This window comes from Stylophora pistillata, chromosome 10, assembly GCF_964205215.1.
Source record: "Stylophora pistillata chromosome 10, jaStyPist1.2, whole genome shotgun sequence".
Classification (NCBI taxonomy): Eukaryota; Metazoa; Cnidaria; class Anthozoa; order Scleractinia; family Pocilloporidae; genus Stylophora; species Stylophora pistillata.
Window position 1 is genome coordinate 23,681,729 of NC_142528.1, and position 27,489 is coordinate 23,709,217.

Sequence of the window (27,489 nt, forward strand, 5' to 3'; positions counted from 1 at the left end):
AAAAAAAGTTACAAAGAAATTAATTTTCCGTTGCTTTCTAGACACGGCCATATAATAAACATCTTATTAACCGAGCTAGGTCGGTCTGTATGGGAGAATCTTGACCTCGGTCGTTGGTGCAGACCTCACTGCGTTTGGTCTGTACTGGCGACCTCGGTCAAGATTCTCCCATATAGACCTCCCGCTCAGTTAATAAGAACTAATTATTATTCTCTGGGCTTAATTCCCCAAAGAGCTGACACAAACGTGCAAGTCTTTCATTAATAATTTACTAATAAGTTGCTGAGACTGTAAGAAAACAATAATGACACTGCCAACTCATTAATTCAGCCTGTAAGTTTACCTTACGCTGTCAGCACGGAAAAATGGAAAATGGCGAATTATTTTCTCACTTTGTGTACATATTATGCATCACTGCGCTGTTAACGTTACATCATGGAAACGCTGTAAAGTAATGCAGACTTATCATGTCCTCCACGATAATAACAGTCGGAACAATACTTTCAACCTTTTTTCAAGGTAAGCAGTATGTTAAACTACCTGCAATATCAAAGAAATGAAATTGGGAAGCGACATGATACTGAACTGAACACCTTTACTGACCAGTGATGCTGAAACAAGAATAATTCCCTTAGAAACACGACATGCACTGCACATTTCATAGTTTTTATATCTTATAATTCTGAGAGGCAAAAAGAAATTCCATGCTGGTATATGAAAGGCACATATCTTTTATGAATCTCGTAATGGGCCTTGCTCACCTTAGAGTCAGTCTGTGGCTAACGCTCAGTGGTAGAACATCGGAGCGCGGAATCCGAAGACCTGAGATTCCATTCCTCATGTCCCACGCTCATGTCCCACGCTCGTGACACGACTAAAAACATTTCTCTATTTTTTATATCTATTCAAGGATGTAGATACAGGGCACTTTCTCTATGGCAGTTATCAAACCTGCCTTCAAATTAAAATTTTTTAATTTTTATTCTTCTATATATACATGCGTTTAACGATGTTTTTGAAAAGATCTCCAGCTTGTCCTGTTTGGGTATTTTTGAAATTAAACCACCAACACGCAACAGGCACCCGCAAAACACGCTGTGTTGAAAACAAACTAAAACTGATACCTGCTGCCAAAGTTAGCAATCCATTTGGTGAATGTTATTAAACGTAGCTAGTGACAAAAACATTTCATTTAATCTTTTGTAGCTTACAAAAATTACACACAATTGTAAATGTCCTAAGCAATAGGGTTTTCTGATTGAATAGAAGTTCGCTCTAAGAATCCGCGCTCAGGTAGTATATGCAATTAAGAAGTGGAAATGTTTGTGTTTGTGGTTGTTTTGCCAGTTAAAGGAGTCAGTTTGGCTTTAAATGAACTTTTACTTATCAGTAACTTCCACTTTTGCTCAATCGGAAAACCCTATTAAAGCGCACTTTCTATCGGCATACGTAACTTACATCCCAACATCCTAAGAGATGGAGTTATTATACCGGAAAACAAACTTCACTTTTCTATGGGTTACTGGTGTAATGAACGTTAGGTTTTTGGCCAATCAGGACGCATGTTGAATCTCAGTAATATTATAACATGTAATAGCCCATGATCATCAAGCCAGCAAAAGTCCTTTCAGGCTCAATTTGTGCCAGTAGTCACTAAACAGGACACATTTTAGGTTTGCACTGTGCCTCATTTGATCGACTGCTGATTGAAAATTTGCTAAAGAACTACAATATGGACGTGCGACCAGTTGAGAATACATCACAGGTGCTGGAAGTTACACTGGGTCTTCAGCCGTATAGATTGCTCAGAGTGGTAAGGGCAAATCTTTTTTTTGCAGTTTTGGTACAGAAGAATATTTTCTTCTCCGTTACTGTTATTTATTTATTTCTCCATGTGCTTCAAGAGTTCCTTTAGTGTGTTTTCTGATTCTTTTAATTTTTTTCCTATTGCTAGTGCCCTCCTTCGAATAAGCGTTTCCCCCCTCCTTTTTCCTGAAATTTTGAATAAGCACCCAGGCACTTATTGGTAGCTCTTATTAAAAACAATCTGATATGTTTTGAATTCTTTTCAGTCATGCGAAATTCGTCATTAGTCATTGTCTTTTCCAGGATGAGGTTGAGCAGCTTGTGCGGATGAGCCTTTGGTATAGACTGGTCAGTGGGTGCTCTTTATTTCTAATTATATGACAAACTGAATGATACACGTATTCTGATTGGTTCTCATCAAGAGAAAATAATGGGACATTATTTCCTCTTGTTCTTGCTTATGATCGATTTGAGGACTCACACAGATAACGTCACCATGAACAATATTCTGCTTGTTTTAAACAAATAGATTCCATGTAGGCGTGGTTCGGGTAGACTAATAGATCATTTTGTTCTCATCACATTTTGAGGTCATCTGTGATCTATTTCTGCACAGACAAACAGCAACATGGAATCGACTTGTTAAACTCGTAACATATCAAGTGTCCCCTGTATCGAATCCCGTACAGGCCTGATTTTTTTCAGGTCTGATTTTCGCTACTGCATAAATAGCGCTCTCTACTGCGAGGATCGTGCATCATACGTATCTATAACCGCAGTTCAAAATATATGAACTTCATATATTCATCTTATCTGATTTATCATCCCGGGTTTATTACGAATCAACTTAACGGCCTGCTCCCAGTTGGCTTGTTAGCTCAATTGGTAGAGCGCTGCACTAGTATCGCAGAGGTCAGTGGTTGGAATCCCGTACAGGCCTGATTTTTTTCAGGTCTGATTTTCGCTATTGCATAAATAGCGCTCTCTACTGCGAGGATCGTGCATCATACGTATGTCCCCTGTATCTTTGTCCCAGTTGACTCCGTCCATCTTTTAGTCTGTCTCGCAGCCTTTCTCAGTTTTCTGTAGTTTAACTGCTTGGCGTATCTGTCTTTTCATGCCGGCTTGTATGTGTGTGTATCTCTGTGTATATGTTTTTCAATGGAGTAATCAACAATTAGAATCGTTGTGATGTATGTAAATCCAAACACGAGATCAGTCACAAACCTGTAGTTCTTTGTCATTCTTTATTATCCTCGATCGATCGGCCCATTCAGCGCTTCACAAGCGGAATACTCGGCCTACACTTACTCGACTCAAACAACCGTGCCACCGCAACAGTTAAGCTCAAAAAACTTTAAATCAACTCCACAAAAGGACGAGAAAACGAAAGGCAAAGCAAAGCAAAGCAAAGCTTAAAATTTCGTGACTGACTGCGAAAACCAGAAAACCACGTGACCAAAGAAAACAATGAAATACATTAAAATAATTACTATTGGCGGGAAAAGACACGACAATCGTAACTGCTATTTGCACGCTTTGCAGACCTGGCAAGATCGGTTCTTGATGTGGAGTCCTTCGCAGTATGGAAACCTGACACGTATTAACTTGCCAGTGGATGCGATCTGGACACCATCTGTTGGACTGTTAAACTCGTGAGTAAAAACACTTGTCATAAAATCCACGCTACTTCATTGTCCGTCATCACGAGCCAGTGGAAAACTCAAAATGAATACAATACTCTGTTGGTTTTTGTTAGTGCATTTTGGCTCAATTGCAGTAGTCTTTACACACCTTTCAAACGATTTATTTACAGGCTTGAGTCAGGTTTTGCCCCGATTTTTGAGAGTGCTGACGGTGGTCTGAGCCCCTTAGCCGAGATTCGATATGACGGCCAAATCAAAATTGCCGTGCCGACAATTCTTAGTATCTCGTGCATTATGGACATGACGATGTATCCGTTTGATATTCAAAGATGCAAACTTAAATTCGGTGAGTCTCACAAAAATCAGCACTTACATTTTACGTTCAACTACGAATGATTTAAGACTAATAAACAAACATTCAGGAACATGATTATTAATTTTTCTCAACCGAATTAATAATGTAAATTGCCGCTGTTAAGAGTTTCTGAGGCCTTCGCCCTTCTTCGCCCTTCGCCCTTCGCCCTTCGCCCTTCGCCCTTCGCCCTTCGCCCTTCGCCCTTCGCCCTTCGCCCTTCGCCCTTCGCCCTTCGCCCTTCGCCCTTCGCCCTTCGCCCTTCGCCCTTACCAACGCATCACCACAGTCTACAGCTTTTTCAGATAGTTACCCCTTTTCTTCAGGGACTTGGGCGTACACTAACAAGGACCTGAAGTTCTCAGCAGATTTCAAAACATCAATACTTGCTGAGTCAAAGGAAGCTTTTGCGTCATCAGCTGGATGGTCGGTCATGGAATACCGAGGTAAACAATCTTCTTTTTACGGTTGAACTTGACAGGTTTTGTTTTTTATGGTTCCCTTGACAACGTGATCAAGCCCCCAAGGCTGACGGAAAGCATCCTTGAGCCCTGAACCCGGAACGAAGAGTTATTATGACCGTCTCGAGAAGATCTCTTTTGGTTAAATCTTAAAGACATCATCCGTCTGTTTTTGAGTGCGATAGGAAATCATAAGCTGAGTTGCACCGGCTTGAATTATTCTATCTTGGTAGATACGTTTTGATTAAGTAAAGAAAAAAATACTTTCCTTCACCCCTCTGAATTTTAACAAAACTTAAACATTGATCAGCATGATTATGTTAAAGAGGAATGGTTTCATGGGACTCAGAAAGGGAAGAAATGATCGCAGGAGTTCGCGGACGCCCTTGCGAAACTGAAATAACTACCAGCACTTAACAAGGAAGAGATTTACGAGCCCTAGGCTCCGCGGTAAAACGTACGTGTGTCGATCCTTCAGCCCTGAGCTGAAAGCACTCAATGCTTGTCCTCAGATCACATACTTAATAACAAGTTTTGCAAATATATTTTAGATGATAAACGTTTCTTTGTATACAGCTGTTGACCAACATGACAACGACACTAACGCAAGTCCATCCGTGATATTCACCCTGCAGCTTAGACGTCACACAACGTATTACATTGTGATCCTATTTTTGCCGTGTTTCTCGAACGCAATGCTGACACTTCTCGTTTTCCTCCTCCCGACGGAGACTGGGGAGAGAATTGGTGTTGGTATTAACACTCTGTTCATCATGTGGGTCAATTACTTAAGGGTACGTATGACGTAAGTGCGAGGGTAACAGAGGGGTTGACTGTTAGCCGTAAAACGGCCAAATTGACAAATTTTAAGTTTTTCTAACCATTTTCACTGCATTACCGCAGTAGGGTAGGACTAGAACGGAACATATGCGAACCATGCGAGTAGTCCACCCAATGAATCCCACCCATCCCACCCCAGGGGAGGACATCCATCGCACAGTAATCTCGTGCGTGGGAAATTAACGTCTCCTACCCCTAACCCTGTAGGAGATGGGACCTCCATTTATTCGTCGCTATCCGAGAAGACTAGAATGTCTAACCATTTCTTGATTTTATAAAAAGGTAGCATATTCTCAATTATATTAAGACCTTGAGTATTGGTCCGGCCGGGGCTTGAACCCTCGACCTCCCGCACAACAGTCCAGCGCTCTATCCATTGCAAATTTTCAGTACATTGTGACCACAATGGAAAACAAATTAACAGTTAGCGGTTAATTGGTCATAATTTTAATCGACAGCCGTAAAAGCCGTCACCCCATTAAGATCCTCTTTACAGTGAGGGGTAAAAAGGCTCGAAACAATTAACGTAATCAGAACGTGTAATCCTCCAGATGTAGATGTCGTCAATCCTAAAAGCGGAGCCCCACTTGATTAATTTATGCTGCCCTTTTCCGCAAGGACTTTTGCATCATATTGATATCAGGGAGGGGATCAAATCTAGGTGGACTTGTATTTTACTCCTTTCTAAAATTGTTATTATGTTAAATCAGAGAACAGTTTATTTTAACACCTTTTCGAAAGGTTGAAGGTACGCTTGTAGTATAAATTACACAAAGTTCGTCTAAGATGAGAACAGACGATTGTTTAATTTATCACATTTTATTAGTAACCTATTATATTTTTATTAATCCTTATCAATTAGGGGGACTTGGGGGAAGGAAAACACTGGTAGTCAGGGGCTTTTGAGAGTAGTTAACGGATGGACTTTCTCCTCTAAGAAGGTTTTAATCTTTTTTAAGGAAAAATAGAAAGCGCTTTTCAACGTAAAAAAATTGATCTTATGTGTAAAGTTATTACAAGTATCTAACTTAAAATGGACTTACTTGTTTGCGTATTTATAGGCCTTAAATGGGATGCCCAAGAGTCCAAATCTTCCAGTTTTCTGCAAGTTTTATTACTTTGTAATGTTCGAGTGCGTTTGTGCTATCGCAATTTCCTGTCTCCTCATTTCCTTTTATCACATGAATGTTCACATAGAACCGCCTGACTGGGTCAAGGTAAGAGACCAAGGCTGATTTGTTCCTTTTGCAGTTTGTACAAAGATTTTGATGGCGATTCCTTTGATCTAATTTACAGTTATAAAGACTATGTTATCCTTAATTATCACATTTTCCCAATCCTCTCGCAGACTCACATACTAGACAGAATGGCTTGGATTGTATTCTTGCGATCTTCTGTGAAACATCGCCAAAGGACAGCAGAGGAATTTAAGAAGGAAGGTATGCTTTCTGCAGTCATGATTTTGGAAAATACTATTCTGAAACGCGTTCATAGTGCAAGGCATAAAATTCTGATGCAGAGTCGTAGCTAGAGAGGGGGCCCTTGAGGTGCCTGTGTCCTCTCTGCCTTGTGAGATTATTTTTTTGAGCCAACAAAGAAAACTTATAATTCAGGGTGAGAAGCGCGTGAATAAGAGCCCGTCAATATACAAGGCAAAGCAGCGCTATACGCCTTTCACGTAAGCTGCCCGAAAGTTCGTTTCCATAATCCCTCTGCCCTTAACAAAAACCATGTTACGCCCGTTTAGCTGCGAAATGATGCGGCGATCAATTCCAAGCTTCACTGGAATCTAAGTGATCTTGCTTTGTTTTCAGCCGAACAGTTCCGCTCAAGGTTTGGAGGCAAGACTTACCACAAGATAACAATTGGACTGAACCTGTTTGTTGACAACTCACTGAAGGAATTTGAGACCTTTTGGCGACGAGAAGAATGGCGACTTGTCTCACTTGTCCTGGAAAGATTTTTTACCTATGTCCTCTTGTTTTCAGTTCTTATTTCTTTCTTCGTTTTTGCTGCAACTGTGCGGTAAAGGATGGCAAAGAATACCCCTACAAATGGGTACAGCTATTACCGTGAGAAAAACAAGGGGAAATCGTTTAGAAATAGAGTAGCCAGCTCACTCCATGCTTATCTTGCAATGAAAATTTTTAATTGTATTGAGTTTTAGGGCAAGTGGTTTTAAATAGTAAGAAACAGTAATATACAGCAATGTTATTAACAGCACTCAACTTCCTTAAATTATAGGGAATTGGCAGCAGGCATCGGGTTTCCAAGGCAATGTGACAATTACCAGCTTGCTCGATGTTGTAGCATGAAACGGTGTAGGAAGATAAAAAAAATAAAGACCTACTTCCTCCTTTCAAACAAGTCTCACACCTCAGTGATACTGACAATTGAGTAGAAAGAGCCGGCCGGTTTATCAACTGAGTTGATATCTTAAACTGACCACAGATAAGATTTTCTAAAGCTACGTTGCGGGCGTTAGCCCATATGCCATTGTATATGACCTCCCGCCGACCCAGCACTACAGTCTCTACAGAAATTTATCCCCGTTATTACGCCCAAGCAAAATTGACGCAAGTCCTGCTTTTGCTTTACAATTCTCCAAACAGGCCCTGATAGTTTAAAATGGCCCTCAAGGCGGAAACTTTTTTACAAATAAACTATTTACTATGATTATTTCTTTTTATAAGGGTCACTGAGAAAATTCTGACTGATCATTCTTTTTGGACTAGAAACCATGGTGAAGAAGCGAGGAAGAGATTGTTACTTTTACTTGCTGAAAGCATAAATTGTAAATGAGTTCTTTTTCGCATTTTCCTCCGAGCCTCCTATGCGCATCATCTTCTTGAACTCTGTAAAAGCAATGAATAAACGCTGAGCTCTTTGCAGTTAGCGCAATGCAAATCATAACTCTTATCCACCCGGGAATAGACCATTAACGAGTTCTAAAAACCCTCACTTTAAAAAGGAGGCTAGGAGCAAAACCTTTCTTATGAAAATGAGTAATATTTACGCTTACCCTCGTTTTGAAACACAGACTGTGCGTAACAATTCGTATAATTCTTATGAAAGTTCTCTCAACAATTATCGCTTTTTGGCGGCTTTTTATTTATTTATTATTTTTTTTGATTTTTGTGTCCGCTAAGAGATTCCATTTCAATCCAAAACGGAAAAAACTTGTGCTCATCAACATCAACTATTCACAAAAATTTAAAAAAGCATCTTCCACGCACAGAAAATAACACCTTACATTGAAATTAAACATCAAACAATCTCAACCATGGCACGTTAAAAAATATCTTTACCTTCAAAAGATATTTTTCTGTTTCCTGATTGACATTTGTCCTCCAAAATTTCATCCAGCTCGCTTTCAGAAATGTCCTCCTCCAACGTAGCAAACGCTTGCCGAAGCTCCGACGTAAGAATGAACCCTCGATCATCTCTGTCGAAGATTTTAAAGGCTTCTTTAGCTTCGCAGACTTCCATTCCATGTTGATTTTTTGTCAGCATGAGGTTCACGAATTCCTTAAAGTCCATCACACCATTTCCTGTGATAAGCAGAAAGTACGTTATGGTGGCTCCGCTCGGTAAATAGTGCTTATGCTTTAATGTGAAGAGCACTATCATAATGAATCTCCTAGCCCACCTAGCGATCGTGTTATCCTTTCGTAGACGATACTTTAGAGTAACAATGGAGAAACCCTTTCTCTTTGTTTTAATTTTTAACTAAATATTCTAAAAATCTGACCAAACCCGATCTCAATTGACAAATAGATTCCATGTGCCCGTGTGTCCGTTCAACAATAGATCAAAGATGACGTCAAACTGTGGTAAGAACTAAGATTTGCATTGTTGCCCGCTCAGAGGCTTTTCACCGGAAACGGTTTGATTGTTAGATGCAAGTCACGTGACTCCCAACCTAACCAATGAGATCATGCACTATTGGGAAACAATTTCAGGAATGTGACGATGATATCTATATTTTCCTTCTGTTACTTACCATCAATATCCACGGTGTTGATAATACGTTGTATTTCATTTTCTGTGGGGTTTTCACCAAGTGACTTCATCAGTGTTCCTAGCCCTTTGGTCGTGATGCAACCACTGTTGTCCTTATCAAAATAGCGAAAGGCCTCGTAGTATTCTGGAAAATCAAACAAAAAAAGATATACTTTCTCCGTCAGGCTGTAAGAGAAAGTTTTTAACTGCATTGATAATTTAAACTCAGTTTGGTAATTCTGCGTTGATTAGTTGACTGCTTGGTCACATGAGGAGGGTAAGTTTCTAAAGAAACTCTGGTGCTACGTTAGTGGAGGGGTCCATCGATTGATCGTTGGACTGACTGACTAAATGATGGCGGATGAATAAATGGATTCATCTTTCAGCGCGGTCATACGCCACGGCTAAGCTGATCTCAATCTCAATTCAAAGATTACCTTCAAGCTGACTCTCTGGGATCGATTCCTAGGAAGAAAATAATTAAAACAGTTCAGTGTAGAGTAATGAATTCCAAAGAAGGAAATGATAGGAACGTCAACTTAGTTTGGAAATATAAGAACGCAGAAGATACATAACATCAGTTTAAAAATATCAGTAGCAAGCAAAATTAAGCTGAAATACTAAGGTTAATGCATCACAGGGAGCCCAGACAAGCGACGAGTCTGTTTGTTTATTCGAAATATAAAGGAATGTATGGGAGAATATTAAAGAGTCTCATTATCGTAAACTTATATCATGAAGTGTCTGAGTTAAAGCTCAAAATAAATGTAAATCTACCTCACTTGCTGTGTATTGTCGTTTCTGTGGCTCTAAATGGCGAATTTGAGCCATTTGGTGGGTTTTGCGTCGACTGTTACTATACGTTATAAGAAGGAGACAAGGGTGGAAAGCTCATTTTCGACCGCTCTAGCGCGAAGCCGATTTTCACCCAGAAAAAAGAATCGCTCGGCTTTCAAATCGAAAACCAGATAAACTGAAAGGTTGACACTTCTTCTCGTCGCATTCAATCGGAAGATCCATTCAAAATCCAAGCGCTAACCGCCAAAATATTTTCGAGAAATGCAGCTTTCGAAGCGATCAGCATCCGCGGCCCCGATTTCATGTGCCAAGGAGTAACCGTCACGCTGTTTACCCCACGCTGATTGGATGATGCTAAACAATGCCCGATTACAAATTCCTCATGTGGGAGGGGAGTCAGAGGCATATTCGCGCCATGCTAGTCAGTAGATGAATCGCTGGCGCGAATATGCCCATGACTCCCCTCCCACATGAGGCATTTGTAATCGAGCATTGTTTAGCATCATCCAATCAGCGTGGAGCAAACAGCGTGACGGTTGCGCCTTGGCACACGAAATCGGGGCCGCGGATGCTGATTGCTACGAAAGCTGCATTTCTCGAAAATGTTTTGGCGGTTAGCGCTTGGATTTTGAATGGATCTTCGATTGAGTGCGACGAGAAGTAGCGTCAACCTTTCAGTTTATCTGGTTTTCGATTTGGAAGCCGGGCGATTCTTATTCTGGGTGAAAATCGGCTTCGCGCTAGGGCGGCCGAAAATGAGCTTTCCACCCTTGTCTCCTTCTTATAACGTATAGTAACAGTCGACGCAAAACCCACCAAATGGCTCAAATTCGCCATTTAGAGCCACAGAAACGACAATACACAGCAAGTGAGGTAGGTTTACATTTATTTTGAGCTTTAACTCAGACATTTCATGATATAAGTTTACGATAATAAGAACCTTCAATATTCTCCCATACATTCCTTTATATTTCGAATAAACAAACAGACTCGTCGCTTTCTGGGCTCCCTGTGAATGCATGCGTGTACTTGGCTTATCCGTGAACCTTCGCTGTCTCTAAGAATATGAAAAACCATACTAAAACTGTATAACCCCCTCATGATTGGAAAAGATCTTACACTAAAACCCAAAATACATAAATACTGAACTTACGAATACAGGATTTAGGCACAGACGTTTCCTAATTGCTACTTAACCCGAAGCAAATCCACATAATGGTTTGAAGATTAGTAAATTTTGATATTGTGCCCTCAAGGTAGGCCCTATTTTTATCAAATCGCGTTAAAATAATTTTTACCAACCATTTAAAGTTGAAAACAGAGGATTCCTACTCCAGCAGTTGAAATATTGAAACTTGTTGACTTTGAAGCGTTATGATCTTATGGTAAACTGCTTTACAACAAACAAATATACTTTCAAAATGATAAGATAATCTCAGCTCGCTGACTGGTCTGCTATGCACCAATAAAAATGTTTGGTTCACACACCAAACAAGATTTTACGATAACACTTATCGCTTCTCTTCATTTCTTAAGTTGACTTTATTAGTAGCATCAAAAACAAAATTGAAGTCGTATCTAACCCTTTTTAATGACAGTTCGTTTTAATACTTTACTAACGTCAGTTTTTATACTTCTTAACTCTCTTTCGAAGGACATGAAAAATCAAAATTTTTTTTATTAGAATTTTATAGTATCCAAACCTTATTAGCTATAGATGGAACAAATAGTACCCAGAACAAATGCTTCTTCATTATGATTAATGCTTGATTAAAGAAACCACAACTCCAATTACCTATTGAGCACAACATTATGGTCTCTGGTTTTACACAAAGAGTTTACATACGGCACACTGAAGGACAAATCAACTTTTCCTACCGAAAGTAAACTAAAGAAACGGATGAACACCTTTTCTGACTTGTATATAGGCAACAACCAATATAGGTATAGATAAAGAGAGAGGAGAAAAACATCGACAACTGTGTAATTGAAACATTGTCCTCTAGAGTACAAAAAAATATCGATAACGCCTTTGATAACAATGATAATGACGTCATGATCAGTGCAACCTTCACGCTTTATCACGGACTTCACCCGTTATCACGCGGGACTTCCCGTAGATCCTAGCCTTACAGTTCCATATCGGAAAATTAAATGAGCGTGATTTCCCCTTGCACATGTCGTACAAAAGGGAATTCCTGAAAAGTTTTTATAGACTCGAGCCATCCAGTTGTTTTGGATTTATGAAACATATACTCAGCATAGAGATGGCATTTTCGCGTGAGTACAAATCGATTATCTCTCGATCAGTCCCGTTGGTGGCTTCGGAAATGGTAGGGGAGTTGAGATTTAAAGATTACTTAGGAAGAATCATGTCACGTTTTCGATATACATGAAGCATTTAGTCTCTCAGAATGAGAAGAAGAATTTTAAATAATTCTAACTCTGCTCATACGAGAGCTTCAAAGGTTTATCTGAATGGCTGACAAAAAGTTTTGAACAAAACACATCCCATCACAGAACACAAACAGCAGTGTCATCAAATGCTTAGCTGTAGATATAAAACTTTTGCCGTCTTCGTGCATATTTTGGACGAGCAGGCTCCTTCTCCTTTTGTTTGGATTCCTTGGGGCAGACACCTTCTTTGGTCATTTGAAAAAAATCTGAAAGGAAAAGGAAAAAGTTTTAATTCTTAAACATCCTAAAACACAGAAAAAAAATAAGTGAAACTATATTATTATAAATTATAAATGAAATTATTTCTCTCTTCCCACAATCGCCACAAGCCAGGCACCTAACAGTCTAAGATATTATGTTTAACTTTTTTTTTTACGACTAATGGTTAAAATATGTCAATTCGAAGCATAATGGCTAAATGTTTTTTCCACTTTACAGCTGACGGTTAACCCCTTTGAGACCCTCAATTAACTCGGGTGTCTGTTTAAGTTGTCTCACTCCCAGAGTTCTGCGCTGCACACTAACATCAAGTTTTTTCTTCTCACCGATTTTGCTCGCGCGACGGACCTGGCCGATAAGGATGGACTGCTCGTAGTCTTGACTGGGAAAACTGTACTGAGTGTAAGTCAGCACCTTCATACTTGATAATTTTTTTTAACTTTTACTCACCATCAAACGTTATCTTCCTCTGAAACTGATGTTTCTGATCTTGCAACATATCATTGATTTCATGATCAGGAATTTTTTCCTCCAGTGTCTGAAAGACTTGTCGCAGATCATCCGACATCACATAGCCTCGGCAGTCACGATCAAAAATATAAAATGCTTCTTTGGCTTCCTCCTCATTGAAAGAGAACTGATTTTTTGCCACCATTAATTTAACAAATTCCTCAAAATCCATCTGTCCATTGCCTTAAAAGAAAAGAAGTCGAGGGTCTTTTAAACTGAAAATAGCAGAGCGTTCGTTACCAACCTGACTTTCCAAGGTAGGCCGTCTATCTGTCAGTCTGTCTGTCTGTCTGTTTGGTTATATCAACTAAATTAAAATTGTAAATTGGCCACCGTAACGAGTAAAAAGGCTGACGTTTCGAGCGTTAGCCCTTCGTCATTCGCTCTGACGAAGGGCTAACGCTCGAAACGTCAGCATGTTTACTCGTTGCGGTGGCCAATTTACAATTTCAACTTAGTTGATATAACCAAATTACCTTGTTACCCCTACCGACGCAGCACCACAACTTCTTTAGAAACTTTCAGCCTTTATTCATTTGTCTGTCTGTTTGTCTGTCAGTCATTCTGTCTGTCAATTTGTTCGTCTGTCAATCAATTAGTCAGTCTGTCTGTCAATCATTCTGTTTGTTTATCTGTTCGTCAGTCAGTCTGTCTATCTACATGCTCGTCTGTCAGTCGGTCTTTCTGTCTGTCAGTCAGTCGGTCAGTCTATCGGTATGTCAGCCAGTCTGTCTCTCTGTCTGTCTGTCTGTCTGTCAGTATTTCTATCTGTCTATCTGTTAGTCTAATTTTGGTTTTATCAATTGAGTTGATAATATAAATTGATCATAGTAAAGAATTTCAAAGCTGACATTTCGAGTGTCAGCTCTTCGTCATTCGCTCTGACGAAGGGCTAACGCTCGAAACGTCAGCTTAGAAATTCTTTAACGGTGGCCAATTTACATTATCAACTCAGTTGCTAAAACCAAAATTACCTTTTATGCTTCTCCTTCGACGCAGCATTGGTCACAGTTTCTTTAGAAACTTACCCCCTATATTTATTTGTATGTCAATCCGTTCGTCTCTCAGTCAGTTAGTCTGTCTCTGTGTTCGTCAGTCAGTCTGTCTGTTTGTCCGTTCATCAGTCAGTCAGTCAGCCTGTCTGTTCGTTAGTCAGTCAGTCAGTCAGCCTGTCTGTCTGTTCGTCAGTCAGTCAGTCTGTCAGTCCGTTCGTCAGTCAGTCAGCATGTCTGTCTGTTCGTCAGTCAGTCTGTCAGTCCGTTCGTCAGTCAGCCTGTCTGTCTGTTCGTCAGTCAGTCAGCCTGTCTGTCCGTTCGTCAATCAGTCAGTCAGCCTGCCTGTCTGTTCGTCAGTCAGTCTGTCAGTCCGTTCGTCAGTCAGTCAGTCAGCCTGTCTGTCTGTTCGTCAGTCAGTCAGTCAGCCTGTCTGTCTGTTCGTCTATCATTCTATCTGTCTGTCCGTTCGTCTTTCAGTCAGTAAGTTAGTCTGTCTGCCCGTCTATCTGTCTATTTGATTGGTTGGTTTACATACCATCAATGTCCACACTATTAATCATCATCTGTAAGTCTTCTTCACGTGGATTTTCACCCAAGGAGCGCATGGCGTTTCCGAGTTCTTTGGTGGTAATAAAACCACTGCTGTCCTTGTCAAAGTGTTGAAATGCATCTCTGTACTCTTGATTAACAAATAATAAATAAATAAGTAAAAAAATATTGTTTAGGAGACATCATAAAAAAGATTCAAAAGCTCATCACAAAATTGCAAATCAAATGCAACCTTATCTAAAATGTCCAAAATCGGATGGAGCATTCCGGAAACGAACGCAAGTATCGAAAATCAAATGGTTTTGTCGGGTATCCGGCCTTTGAACCAAATTTTAGATGCCTTCGTCCATTTTTGGACGGATCCCAATTTCGTACACCTGCGACCGTTTTCGGACAATTTCATCTGATTTTGGACGCTTGCAAATGCTTCCTTTTTGGGACACTAGTGTCCATGTCGTTCTGAACGTTGGACACTGTTTTCGAACTGTTCTGTCGAGTTCAGGACAACATCAAACAATATCAAACAATACTCGATAACTAAAAATAGTATTTTGTTTTTTGTCTTAAAAATGAGAATGGAATACTACTATTTAAAACATTTTGCATCATGATTGAATTTATTGTGTTCAGGGGTAACCTCACCTTGAATTTGCCCTTCAGTAAGTTTATCCTAAGTGGAAACAAAATAAACGTTAGCTAGCTACTAATATTACACAATTATAATATACCACTTGTATCAGGAGGAAGAAGGAAATTCATATGTACAGAGAACTAAACGATAATTTTCCTGATTACTCGCTGCAACTTTATGAGATCGTAAAAAAATGGACCCATAAATTGCAAAGTGAGAATTTCCTCTTTCAGACACGTGGTATGGTAGGTTTACAGACAATTACCACTTCCTCGAATCGATTTCAGTCATGCAAAAGTTTAGCTTACAATTGAAAAATTGCCTCAGCACTCTGACATACATTTCAATGAAAATGAAAAGACCACAACATATTCCGGTTGAAAACAATTTTCGTTCACTGATAGACACAGAAACAGAAATATAAGTTAAATTCCATTGTCAAAATATAATTTCATATTTGTTCGCGTCTCATCTGGCATAGCTGTGTACTGTTTCTTTATTTTCCGTTTATTCGAAATAACAATCAGAAATCGATGAAAACGATTGTGTTGAGAAATTTCAGTTTAATGTGACAGACAAACTCGATTGTAAAAGACTCAAATATTTTCTGAAAAGTCAAAATGTGTAAATAATTAATCACAAAGTGTTGTTTACATTCTCTTTTCACCTGAGAAGAAAAAGTAATACTTTTACTCAATCATAGCCTTGGACAGGAACAAGAATAATTTGAGAAATTTCTATGATCGACTAATCTTGCTTAAAAAGGTTATCTGTCAGTGCTGATTTCGTTTCATGGGAGGCTGTTCTCTCACAGATGCGGCATCATCGATATGATCCAAAATAATTTGATCCATTCTATTGTAAAAAAAATATAGAAAGCCAACATTTGCATGCGAGAATTTGTTAACGGTCAATGTTGACGCTCCCAATAGGGTCGAAATATTTATATAAATACTTGTTTTACTTACCATTCTTGTGCGTCTTTGATACAATGTTAACTAGCCAAGCTGATCTAATGTTTCTTCAGGACAGAATCGAGAAGTGTGATGTATTATGGACTCTGAGGGAATTGAAAACAAATTATTCGGTGTTATCTCCGAGGGATTTTGGTTTTCTGTGGCATTTTTGTGGTTGTTTTGATCATAAGCTCGACCGACTAGTTTTAGCCTCTGGTGACATCTGGTCTTTCCAAAAAAATTCAAAACTTGTGTGATTGATCTAAAAATTATCTTACATGTTTGTGCGAAAACTGGTTAAGAAATAGCAACGAAAACAAAAACAAAACTCAATACGAAAGTGAGTTACAGTACAAGGAAGAAAAATAGTAAACAAAAAAATCGCATGAAATATTAAACGTTACTCGACTTATTGATCGGGAAGGTGATCTTATGTAAAATTAAAACTTAAATGAGATTCAAGAAAATCTTTCTTGAGTAATGATTAAGGATGATGTTATCACGTCGATGGTAACAACTGACCGAGTGTAACGTGTGACGATGTAGTCTGATCGTTCGAATGAGTGTAGTTCCGAGAAGGACTGTTGTTGGTAGTGGTGACTGATGTTTCGACAACCTGCAAGCGGAACAGGCGCGGATCTAGGAAAAAGTTTCACCGATTTACTGCAAAACGAGCGCCGGAGGCACAAGCTCCAAGGGGGGTCCGGGGGCATGCTCCCCCGGGAAACGTTTTCAATTTTAACTACCTAAAGTGCCCTTTCCTGGCTTTTTGAGTCAGTCAGAAGATATATTTGCAGCAACTTGCACTTTAATTTATTGAAAATATATAATTATCTGTTTATTTTTTTCATTATGAAAATTCTGACCGATTTCCGTAAAACGGTGGAAACCGGTATGGATCCGCGCCTGCGGGAGTAATTATTTGTGTCAACTATAGCCCTGTATAAAAAAAATGTTGAGCTCTGCAAATGGTTTAGCAATTGAAATGTTATCGTTCCTAGAGGATCAATTTTAAAAAAAATTTATTTCGTTGACATATATAGATTATGACTTCTTAGGAAGATTAACAAGAATGTAAAGGGGCTTACCAGCAGCGGGCTGATCGTTATTATCATCTCAAGGGGAGGGGAGGGTTGGAGAACGTTGGTTGTGTCACGAAAAAATTCACAAGATCCCACCCTCTGTAATATTTACATGATTCCACCCTCCCCGTCATGAACAGTTAAATGGCAGTTCATTGGCAATCAATTTTCTATAGTCTCTCTCTTATACTCTGTTGGTAACGATTGATCCCCATTCCGTTCCCCCCGAAACCCTTGTGATCCCTCCCCAAAATACTCTACCCCCCCCCCATTAATCCGGTAATGAACGATGGCCGATTCCCAAATTTATCAGGACTTTTGTAAATGATAACGAGAAGGTAGCACATTAAAAAATCCAGTTCATCTTAGTTTGGGAAATGATGACATCAACCAAGCAGTTGAAACTCATTGAGGCACAAGCATTCAGTTGACAATTTGGGTTTACTTTGTTTGTCTATACATTGATATAAATATGTACACTACTTTAACTATAGCCAGAGGAATAATTATATAATACATTTTAATCTTTGCGAGTAACTGTTCATCTATTATCTACCTTTTACAGAATACTGAGGATGCTGAACTTTTAACTTGAAACATGGTGTACATCTCGTGAATGACTATATTTCTAAAATGGCGTGCAAGATTAAAAATTCATCAATAGGAAACTAATTTCCAAAGCAAGAAAGCTTGTTTCAAGCACTAAATGATGAACATTTCAAGTCCATACAACTCAAAATAACTCAACTTGTTCGTTATTAGAGACGTTTGATTGGGGTGTGGCATAAGCTGTTAAAACATACAAATGTCTATCTGCCGGCAACGTTGCCACAATTTTCAAGTATATTAATTGTTCTAGGCAAATGAAGAAACTGGCTTCTTGGAACTTTCTAAGATCATTGGATAAATATATTAATTTCTTGCGCAGATATAAATTTTTTGTACAGGTTACAGGTTAACAAGTTGGTTTTAAGCGGCTCTGTTGAAGAAGTGCTCCCTTTAGTTAATCATACTCATTCCGTTGCAAATGGGTAATGAAATGTGAAAGTTAGTAATACTATGAATAGTTTAACGAGGAACAATGATTCTTGCTCAGTCTTCTGAAAGATTGGACAACGACTCAAGAAAACTAGACTGGAAAAGCAAAAGCATGTTTTTGAAACCAGAGATCGGCTGGCGGCTTTCTCGCAATTCCTATATAATTGCAATTAGTATCGTCATACCAATTAAAAGAAGTGATAGTGTCTTTAATTTAACTAAAATAATTTCTCTAAAATAGCATTCAATAAATTCTATCATATTCTTAGTTCTTAGGCAAATTGCACGTGTGGTAGGACAGTGCATCTTAGGTATTTTACGAGGAGCACTAGAAATTCCCCAGATAAAGGTGAACAGAACACTCCGGAGTTCGATGAGACAACTGAGTATTTAAAGAATTAAAACAACAACAGATGTTCTCCACCAAAGCGCTTCTCACGATGAAACTGTTTGTCTTGCAACGGATAGAGAAGTGTGCCTTTTACTTATGTGTCCTACAATATATAAGAGAAACAAACTCAAGATTATGGACGACCCTAGAACAAATACATGTGTTAGAAAACCTCCACATGATGGTCTTGCAATGAAAAGGATGAGTTAATTGCAACACGAGAGAATTGCAGACAACCAATTCTCGGTGATTACTTATTAAGTTTTTTAGGTCGCAAAAGGACTAGTGTTTCGTGTAAGATTGGAGTGTTTAACGATCATGAAGGAGAACTGTCTCTTGTGCAGCTTACATATCGCAAAAGTTGATCTGTCTCGGTGCGTTTGGAATTGGATGCCGAAAACAGAGGTCCGATTAAATAATATTTAAGTTGAGCCATCTTCAGAATCGGTCAAATAGGAATGATGAGTGAGCGGAAAAGTTTTCAAACAAAGTCACAGTCAGGACATTTTAAGGGATGGTTTTCACTACAACTGAGTACATTCCTAGCTGGATCTCTGATGTCTAACGGAAGGCTGTCTTCAAGCAAACCAGTGTCATAGTGAAAACCCCATCTTGATAACAGAGAAAGCCATCTTACTTTTCTTTCTCTGTGACGAGTAACACTTTGGAGGAGCTATGGTGCAAAACATCCATCCCTTGGGAATAAAAACTCGTTTTATTTGTTTCCCGTTGGACTGAAGGCTTATAGTCCGTCCTTCTTGACGTGTAGCGTTGGTACGGAAGGGTAGAGATAATTCCAAGCCATGTTTTTCTTTCTTTGGAATATCATTTGCAGTAGCATTCATAGACGACATTGCTGGAAAAAATGTAGGCAGAATTTGCATCCAAGTTCCTAAAGAATTCATAACCAAATTCCTGGCTGGAATCCTGTCAAAGATCCCACCAAGATCTTAATAAGTTCCCAGCGGGATTCCGACGGGAATCGATTGATTATCTATTAACTAAGGATTTGATACTTTGTTATGCTATTGACACCCCCCCGTCTGACTGCAGGTTGATGCCTAAAAGGGACTCTCTGCTTCAATATTAGGCCCATTTGCAAGTACAAACTGACCTTTATGAATACTTGTACAAGCGAACAAACTTACGTCGAGGCAACAGACAATCTGAGTTTTGCATTTACCAGCTTGACCCTACCTTGCTTTGTGTGTGCCTCAACTGAAGCCAAAACTGAAATCAAATGTCGACATAAATGTTAGTTGGTGGTAAGTCTACTCTTCGTACTGCATCATTTCCAAATCTGGCCCCTGTTGTTCGAGGGTTCGGATAATGCTGCCCACTGGATAGATCTCTCTCCGGTGGGATAGTGCAGTACTTCTTGATAACACTTACTTACCTGCTGATGAACGGTGATTTATTGGATAGCGTTATCCATCCTTTGAACCAATGATCCCAGTAAGATATAAATTGACACCAGAAGCAGCTTAGCAAAAACCATACATACAACTAAAGTTACGAACTGTTGCAATCATTGTTAGCTCTTTCATTCCCAGCAATGACCAAGACATTCTCACACCATACAATATTAATTTTGGAGTAAATGGTTTGAACCCGGGGGTAACATGTGAAGGTGTAGTCTGATCGTCCGGGTGAGTGTAGTCCTGAGAAGGACTGTTGTCGGTGGCAGTGACTGACGTTTCGACAACCTGTGCGGAAGTCATCATCAGAGTCAAGTGAGTGATTGTTGTCAGTAGAATGTTCTTATTCCAGTTCGTGTGAAATGATCGGTTGGTTTTGCCGTGATGTTATTGGCTGTAAGACTCAAGTGACGTAAGTCGTTCGTGATTGGTCTGTTTCGGTCTGTCGGTAAAGCTAGGTTGTTCTTTTTCGGTCGTTTGTGATGTTTATGTCGTGAATGAGTCGTTTGTATGGGGCGGGTAGTTGTTGACATCTGTTTAGGGGAGTCTGTTCTAAGTTAGTAAACCAGCTTTCCAGAGTCAGTCGTTGAAAATAATCAGTGCTGTAGGTTAGGCATTGCGCAGAGTCCCAGTCAATGTTGTGGTTGGTAAGTCGATGGTGTTCAGCAATGTGATTGCTGACATCACCTTTCCTCGTCGCCCGTCTGTGTTCAGTCAGTCTTGTTGTGAGGTTTCTGCCAGTCTCACCGATGTAGGAGGCTTGGCAGTCGGAACAATTGATCTTATAAATCGTTCCCTGTCTGTTCCTCGGTTCGTCTTTGTCTTTAACGTTGGTTAGTAACTGACGTAGTGTGGTGATGGGTTTGTGGGCGACGCGGATATTGAAGGGTAGTAAGATGCGCGAGATGTTTTCAGACATACCTTTTATGGTACGGTATGGTTGCCCTACGACTACAGCAACCATACCGTACATAAAAGGTATGTCTGAAAACATCTCGCGCATCTTACTACCCTTCAATATCCGCGTCGCCCACAAACCCATCACCACACTACGTCAGTTACTAACCAACGTTAAAGACAAAGACGAACCGAGGAACAGACAGGGAACGATTTATAAGATCAATTGTTCCGACTGCCAAGCCTCCTACATCGGTGAGACTGGCAGAAACCTCACAACAAGACTGACTGAACACAGACGGGCGACGAGGAAAGGTGATGTCAGCAATCACATTGCTGAACACCATCGACTTACCAACCACAACATTGACTGGGACTCTGCGCAATGCCTAACCTACAGCACTGATTATTTTCAACGACTGACTCTGGAAAGCTGGTTTACTAACTTAGAACAGACTCCCCTAAACAGATGTCAACAACTACCCGCCCCATACAAACGACTCATTCACGACATAAACATCACAAACGACCGAAAAAGAACAACCTAGCTTTACCGACAGACCGAAACAGACCAATCACGAACGACTTACGTCACTTGAGTCTTACAGCCAATAACATCACGGCAAAACCAACCGATCATTTCACACGAACTGGAATAAGAACATTCTACTGACAACAATCACTCACTTGACTCTGATGATGACTTCCGCACAGGTTGTCGAAACGTCAGTCACTGCCACCGACAACAGTCCTTCTCAGGACTACACTCACCCGGACGATCAGACCACACCTTCACAAATATTAATTTTAATATCAAACATATACGTGATGGGAAAAATTAAAACATTGATTGGGGGGATTTTTTTTTGATCCGTTGTACTGAATTCTCATATCTAAAGTTATAAGCAATCTATGGGAGACAGTAATTAAGGAGACTTACAAGAGAGAAAGGGTTAAAAAAGGATATTTTGTCTGTCCTAGGCAAGAGCACATGAACACTGTGAGTGGTAGAAAAAAAAAAGAAAAAGAAAACCCAAATTCATATAAAACACACCTTTCTCTATCTTTGTACGCTTTCTGCTTTCTGAAAATAGGAAAATTACCAAGTAATATCACATTTTGAGGATTCCCTATTCCATCGTTCTTTGCTTCCAGAGTCTTGCTTTTTCTTATACCCATAAAAATCAACCAATCAGATTAAAACTCGTCACCCAATCACGAGAACCAGAAATCAACCAATCAGATGAAAACCCATTAACCAATGGTAAAGAGACCCAGAAATCAACCAATCAGATGAAAACCCATTGACAAATGATAACGAGACCTGGGCGGTCGCTCACATTTTTCTACCGTTAACAAAGCAGGTCGAACGTCACGCATTTGTGTGATCGTGTATTGCACAGAGTTGTTTCTGCTTGTTTCAGACTGAAGGTATTCAATTTCCCTTTTTTTTCTCTTGACCAGAAACTGCTGAAAATACAAATAAAACAGACCAACACTGACCATGATATGCTGTCTCTCTTTCAATTGATTTCAAAGCTGTTGAACAAACAACAAAAGCATGATTTGACTAAGAAATATGGTAAATTTTTAGCCAGGTAGGGAAATAAAAAACGATGTTCCTTAATTATATATATCATGGGGATGCGCTCGGTGATTTTACTATGCAGCTGAGCGAGCGTTTGGGTCATAGATCCGACATAACTTACAGTGCGGACCGATAAAACAAGGTTAGTAAAATTTTTATTATATCTCTAGGTTCAAAAAGAAGTAGAAGACTTCAGTTCAAACGGACTTGTGAAGTTGGGAACTTAGCGGCTTAACAATGAGGTTGACAAATTCTAAGCGCAAAAGTTATCGGGAACTCTCTCTAGGACAACATGCAAATGTGACTCTACTGTCCTCTTCGCTCCTGTAGAAAGACCCGAAGTAAAAACTGACCTGATTCAATGTCTCTAACCCATCGCTCTTCTTGTTCATCGTCTTCGACGGAACGTAAAGCTATTTGAAAACGATGGATAGTCAGCGAAGTATGTGTTTTCCAATGGATTTTAATCGCAAAGCAATGAAAAACCTACATTGTTTGTGGTTTTGTATTGTGTAGATTTACGAAATACAATGTCATATTGCGAGGGACATTAAAAAAAAGAAAAATAAATCAAAGAATAGGAAAGGTGATAAGTTTTAAGCTCGGTAAAGAAAGATTGAAAGATGCTTTGCGTCTAGTTACCGAGCTCAAAACCTACCATCCTTCTTATTATTTACAAAACATGACGCTTTCGACATTGCCGATCCTAGCTGTATGAAGGACGCGTGTCAAATATAAACTTTGTAATGAGCCTTGCTCACCATATTCTCTGTGGCTCCGTGGTAGAGCATCGGAGCGCGGAACTCGAAGGTCTGAGGTTCGATTCCGCATGGAGAATCGATCAGAATTTTTTCTTAGTCCCACGCGCGTGACCAGACGAAAAACATCTTTCTAGATAAATCAAAGTTGCGGAAAGCCTTAGGAACATTACCTTTTTTCAACGTTTCCATATTTTGCCCCCGGTGCTCCAACGCAGGATGTACGTCATAGTCGATTGCCTTCAGTGCTGGAAAGAGAAGAAAATGCACAACATAAAAGGGTGGAGAGACGACTTGTCCTTCATGAATTTCAAAACCAAAGCAATCAAAATCAGAACAAAGGGCTCCACATGTAAGAGACTACGACCAGTCAACTTCCTTAACCGTTCGACACTCGATAGTTATTAGCATCTAATTTCTCCTTACTGGGTCACACCTGAATCAAACATCAAGGTCACAAGAATAAAAGAAATGATCACCAACTAAAGAGGATCTCGATCACTAAATGTGCCCGTAATCTGGGCACATGGTTTGACCCGTATTTGGATATGGATGTATATATTACCAAAACATGCAGCAGTGCATCTTATTATCTTTATAATATCAGACATATTAGGAAGTACTTATCCAGAAGTAGCACCGAAACACTAGTTCATGCGTTTATAACAAGTAGACTTGATTATTGTAACAGCCTTCTGTATGGGTTACCGAAATATCAGTTGTATAAACTGCAGCGTGTTATGAATGCTAGTGCTCGTTTGGTTTATTGTGCTCCGAAGTCGTGCCACATCACGCCTCTACTTCGCGAATTACATTGGCTGCCTGTTTGTTATCGTATCGATCGCGAATATAAAATAATTCTTCTTACATTTAAGGTATTGCATGGTATGGCGCCCAATTACTTGCGCCATTTAACATCTGTCTTGCCGCCGTCTAGGTATAATTTAAGGCGCAACGATGACTCCGCAGCTTTATTAACTTTCCCGAAAATAATATCCAAGAAGACCCTGGCAGATAGATCGTTTAGTTGTGCCGCCCCTAGACTTTGGAATCTGCCGCTTACCACAATAAGATTTATTTCCAGTTTAGATATTTTTAGAATTAGACTCAAAACTTTTTTATTTAATAGGGCGTTTAATTAGTTACTACAGTTGTTATAATTAAATTGCATTATTGATGAATTATTTTATTTATTTATGGAATTTTAGAATTGTAATTTTGAACTTCTATTTTATTTTTGATTTAATATTTATTGTAAGGCGCAGTTGAATATTTTTATAGAAACAGCGCGGTATAAATTTAATTTTAATAATAATAATAATAATAATAGTAATAATAAACAACTTCTCCGGGAAATGTCTAGAAAACAGGATGGAGAAAATGAAATGCTACAGATGTTAGGGCGCAAAGGGTCAGGCGCGGGAGACGTGAATAACAGAACCCTGATTGGTTTTTGTTCTGCATTTGATCCATTGAGACGCACTTCTCTCCGAGGACTGACCACAGAGTGCAGTCAGTATTCAAAGCAAAACCACCGCATTCCACTTCGACCTTCGCACTCATTTCAGTTTAACCTCATAACAAATCCATCATGTAAGCGTGTAAGCGCTCTTTTCAATCAAACAGGTTTTGAATACAAGTAAGAATGATAAATGGCTATAAAAGACAGAGAGGTCAATTTCACGAGTAAAGGAATCAAATGTAGCACCTGGGTAACATTGCTGCTGGCGGAGTAAGAATAATAACTGGCTATAAAAGACAGAGAGGTCAATTTCACGAGTAAAGGAATCAAATGTAGCACCTGGGTAACATTGCTGCTGGCGGAGTAAGAATGATAACTGGCTATAAAAGACAGAGAGGTCAATTTCACGAGTAAAGGAATCAAATGTAGCACCTGGGTAACATTGCTGCTGGCGGAGTAAGAATGATAACTGGCTATAAAAGACAGAGAGGTCAATTTCACGAGTAAAGAAATCAAATGTAGCACCTGGGTAACATTAGGGAAATCTCGTGCCAAGTCATTAATTTGTGTTGAACATAAAACACTGTTTCGACTTATATGCATTTGATGTAAGGCCTTGATTTGTTATCACATCATCTCCAACATATTTTTTACCTTTCTTTAATCTTTCTTCCTCTAATCCAGAGCCTTTAAGCCTTCTACCTTCACTTCTCACTCCATTTTCTGAGGCACCTGAAAACATTCACCGGTTACTTCAGGCATCACTGAGAAAATTAATAAACATTGACATGCGGGTTTCCATACTTTGGAGCCATTGACCTTTTGACTGACTAATTATTACTGACTTGAAAGTTATCTGATATTTTAGCACTATAGTCTTCGATTAAAAATATAACGTTTTTCACATTTGAAAGTGACCATGCAAACCGTTAAAAAAATGTAAAAAAAGACACAAAAAAATAACGAAAAATTGAGAAAGAAAGCATACGAAGAAAAAACGCTTTTAGACAAACTGTCTGGTGGCAGTTTTGAATTCGATTATTTTGGTCAACACATAAATTCCTTTGGAACTGGTACCAGCAGTATAAGACGAACAATTTCAGAAATAAACTGAAAATTTAAAGTATAGAAGATACAAAAACAGAACTTTGATCAAGATCTTTTCTTTTCTACCAGCGTTAAACTAAGGTCGAAGAATTTCCACATGCAGTCGTGAAGTTTGAGGTACTACAAAAGATATGAAGCGAGAGAAGTTGAACAGAACTAAATGATATATTTTTACTGGGAAAAGAGCGAGATGTACGGTTTTCTCTAATTTCCGATTACTTGATGTTCATTTGTTTTGGGCGCTCTAACCTTGTTTACTAATTTTAAATTGGCCTTAGTTGTCCCAAGATTAAAAATAATCTATATTTTGACATACTCCTATACAAACTTAAATGCGCCTTTCAAAAACAGTCAGTCTTACAGTGAAGACGACGTAAACCAAAATGGTTAGGTGTTAACCCTTTCGGAAGGGCGGTCGCCTTTGTACTTGTTACCGCTTACGAAAAATCGTTGACTTCGTGGGCAAATTTTGAAGGTATTGTTTTAGAGAATATAGTTGAAATGTGCATTGACTCGCTACCTCCCTTATCGACAAGTTTAGAGATATTACTGCCATGTACAACTCACCTTTTGCCACTGTTATCCGAAATCCGTCCGCCACGTAAACATACAATAGTAAAACGGATATCAATTCTGTTGGTTTGAAATTCCGTTCCATTGTTCCTGCCGCGTAAATGGCTGGAAACTTTCGTCGTTTAAAATTAGTGGGACCTCATTTTGAAATAGCACCGGCAAGTCACTGAATAATTGAACAGAAACATTGTTCTAAGAGTGGAAAGGGCTTCGGGAAACAAGCCTTCCAAATTGTCTTCATCGAGAACTGGTTGCGTAATATGCAATTGGCGTGTCAAAGGTTGTCGTAAGGTTAAAAGAAGGAGATTGAAGGGTGCAATTCAAAGAAAGTGGGTGGAGGGAACGCCACCTTAATTTTGTGAATTCAATGAACAATAAAGTGAGCCCTTCAGATTGGAGGTTGCCAAAACTGTGAAAATATTGGGCGAATATGCTTCCATCTCCAAGTGTACTTTAGTACAACCGAAAGCGTAAAGCTGTTAGATTTGATGCCATGAGAAGTGACCAGATATCAAAATGAAATAAAAGTTTCATTTTCGGTTGGTTTCCCGCGTCATTTAACGTGGAGACTTTTAGATTCACTAATTTCTCTGTTCAGTCCCCCTTCAATATCTAGATTGTCATTAGACAGCTTACTGACAACTTTTTTTCGTTTTGTTTTGTTTGCATCTTCATCTCCATGTTCAAAATGTACTTATCATTTTGGTCTTTCGAGAAGTTTCATTTTTTTTTGAGCTGTAGTACTTTAACAATTTTTTGATAAAATTAATGAGTTAATTAAAAAACGATTCAGGAGGATGACGCGGTAAATTAAAAGATCGTTAGAAATAGGAGCGGAACAAAGCCTAATCGTATCGAAAACTACAGGCCGTTTTCATTCTTCCACATCATAAACCTGCTGTTACTCTGCCCTTTTAGGAGGCTGGATATAGTTTTTCACTTTTCTGATGCAA

General features: G+C 39.2%; 4 protein-coding genes and 1 long non-coding RNA gene across 10 annotated transcripts; 2 read left to right on the forward strand and 3 right to left on the reverse strand.

Annotated features, from left to right (window-relative positions):
• Positions 1 to 299: 299 nt before the first annotated feature.
• On the forward strand, positions 300 to 8,000 carry LOC111321410 (neuronal acetylcholine receptor subunit alpha-9). Of its 3 annotated transcripts, none has more exons than XM_088735704.1 (10): positions 300 to 519; positions 1,674 to 1,813; positions 2,110 to 2,154; positions 3,352 to 3,461; positions 3,623 to 3,798; positions 4,131 to 4,250; positions 4,842 to 5,059; positions 6,167 to 6,322; positions 6,454 to 6,544; positions 7,841 to 8,000. In XM_088735704.1, exons 1-10 carry the CDS (start codon positions 468 to 470, stop codon positions 7,894 to 7,896), a joined length of 1,164 nt encoding a protein of 387 aa, XP_088591830.1. In that variant the 5' UTR covers positions 300 to 467; the 3' UTR covers positions 7,897 to 8,000. The 3 variants fall into 3 exon arrangements, with proteins under 3 accessions (XP_088591830.1, XP_022780019.2, XP_022780017.2); XM_022924282.2 differs by having other exon boundaries at positions 302 to 519; positions 6,920 to 8,000; XM_022924284.2 differs by lacking the exon at positions 6,167 to 6,322 and having other exon boundaries at positions 301 to 519; positions 6,920 to 8,000.
• On the reverse strand, positions 7,233 to 11,312 carry LOC111321414 (uncharacterized). Of its 2 annotated transcripts, none has more exons than XM_022924288.2 (5): positions 11,208 to 11,312; positions 9,545 to 9,572; positions 9,109 to 9,252; positions 8,414 to 8,656; positions 7,233 to 7,960 (listed from the first exon to the last, which is right to left on the reverse strand). In XM_022924288.2, the coding sequence occupies exons 1-5, from the start codon at positions 11,208 to 11,210 to the stop codon at positions 7,878 to 7,880; spliced, it is 501 nt and encodes a 166-aa protein (XP_022780023.1). In that variant the 5' UTR covers positions 11,211 to 11,312; the 3' UTR covers positions 7,233 to 7,877. The 2 variants fall into 2 exon arrangements, with proteins under 2 accessions (XP_022780023.1, XP_088591831.1); XM_088735705.1 differs by lacking the exon at positions 11,208 to 11,312 and adding an exon at positions 9,885 to 10,088.
• LOC111321413 (neo-calmodulin) lies at positions 10,775 to 16,763 on the reverse strand. 3 transcript variants are annotated; one of them, XM_088735706.1, is made up of 6 exons: positions 16,745 to 16,763; positions 16,235 to 16,326; positions 15,278 to 15,305; positions 14,622 to 14,765; positions 13,032 to 13,274; positions 10,775 to 12,568 (listed from the first exon to the last, which is right to left on the reverse strand). In XM_088735706.1, the coding sequence occupies exons 2-6, from the start codon at positions 16,235 to 16,237 to the stop codon at positions 12,453 to 12,455; spliced, it is 534 nt and encodes a 177-aa protein (XP_088591832.1). In that variant the 5' UTR covers positions 16,238 to 16,326; positions 16,745 to 16,763; the 3' UTR covers positions 10,775 to 12,452. The 3 variants fall into 3 exon arrangements, with proteins under 3 accessions (XP_088591832.1, XP_088591833.1, XP_022780021.1); XM_088735707.1 differs by lacking the exon at positions 16,745 to 16,763 and adding an exon at positions 15,934 to 16,121 and having other exon boundaries at positions 16,235 to 16,540; XM_022924286.2 differs by lacking the exon at positions 16,745 to 16,763 and adding an exon at positions 16,501 to 16,519.
• On the forward strand, positions 12,681 to 18,110 carry LOC148722338 (uncharacterized). Its single transcript, XR_015992394.1, has 2 exons — positions 12,681 to 12,983; positions 17,870 to 18,110. It is a non-coding gene; the product is annotated as an uncharacterized LOC148722338 (long non-coding RNA).
• LOC111321412 (uncharacterized) lies at positions 17,727 to 26,709 on the reverse strand. The gene is made up of 9 exons (XM_022924285.2): positions 26,531 to 26,709; positions 25,511 to 25,588; positions 23,568 to 23,642; positions 22,990 to 23,049; positions 22,552 to 22,587; positions 22,103 to 22,132; positions 19,931 to 19,963; positions 19,371 to 19,589; positions 17,727 to 18,836 (listed from the first exon to the last, which is right to left on the reverse strand). The coding sequence occupies exons 1-9, from the start codon at positions 26,619 to 26,621 to the stop codon at positions 18,778 to 18,780; spliced, it is 681 nt and encodes a 226-aa protein (XP_022780020.2). The 5' UTR covers positions 26,622 to 26,709; the 3' UTR covers positions 17,727 to 18,777.
• Positions 26,710 to 27,489: the final 780 nt, after the last annotated feature.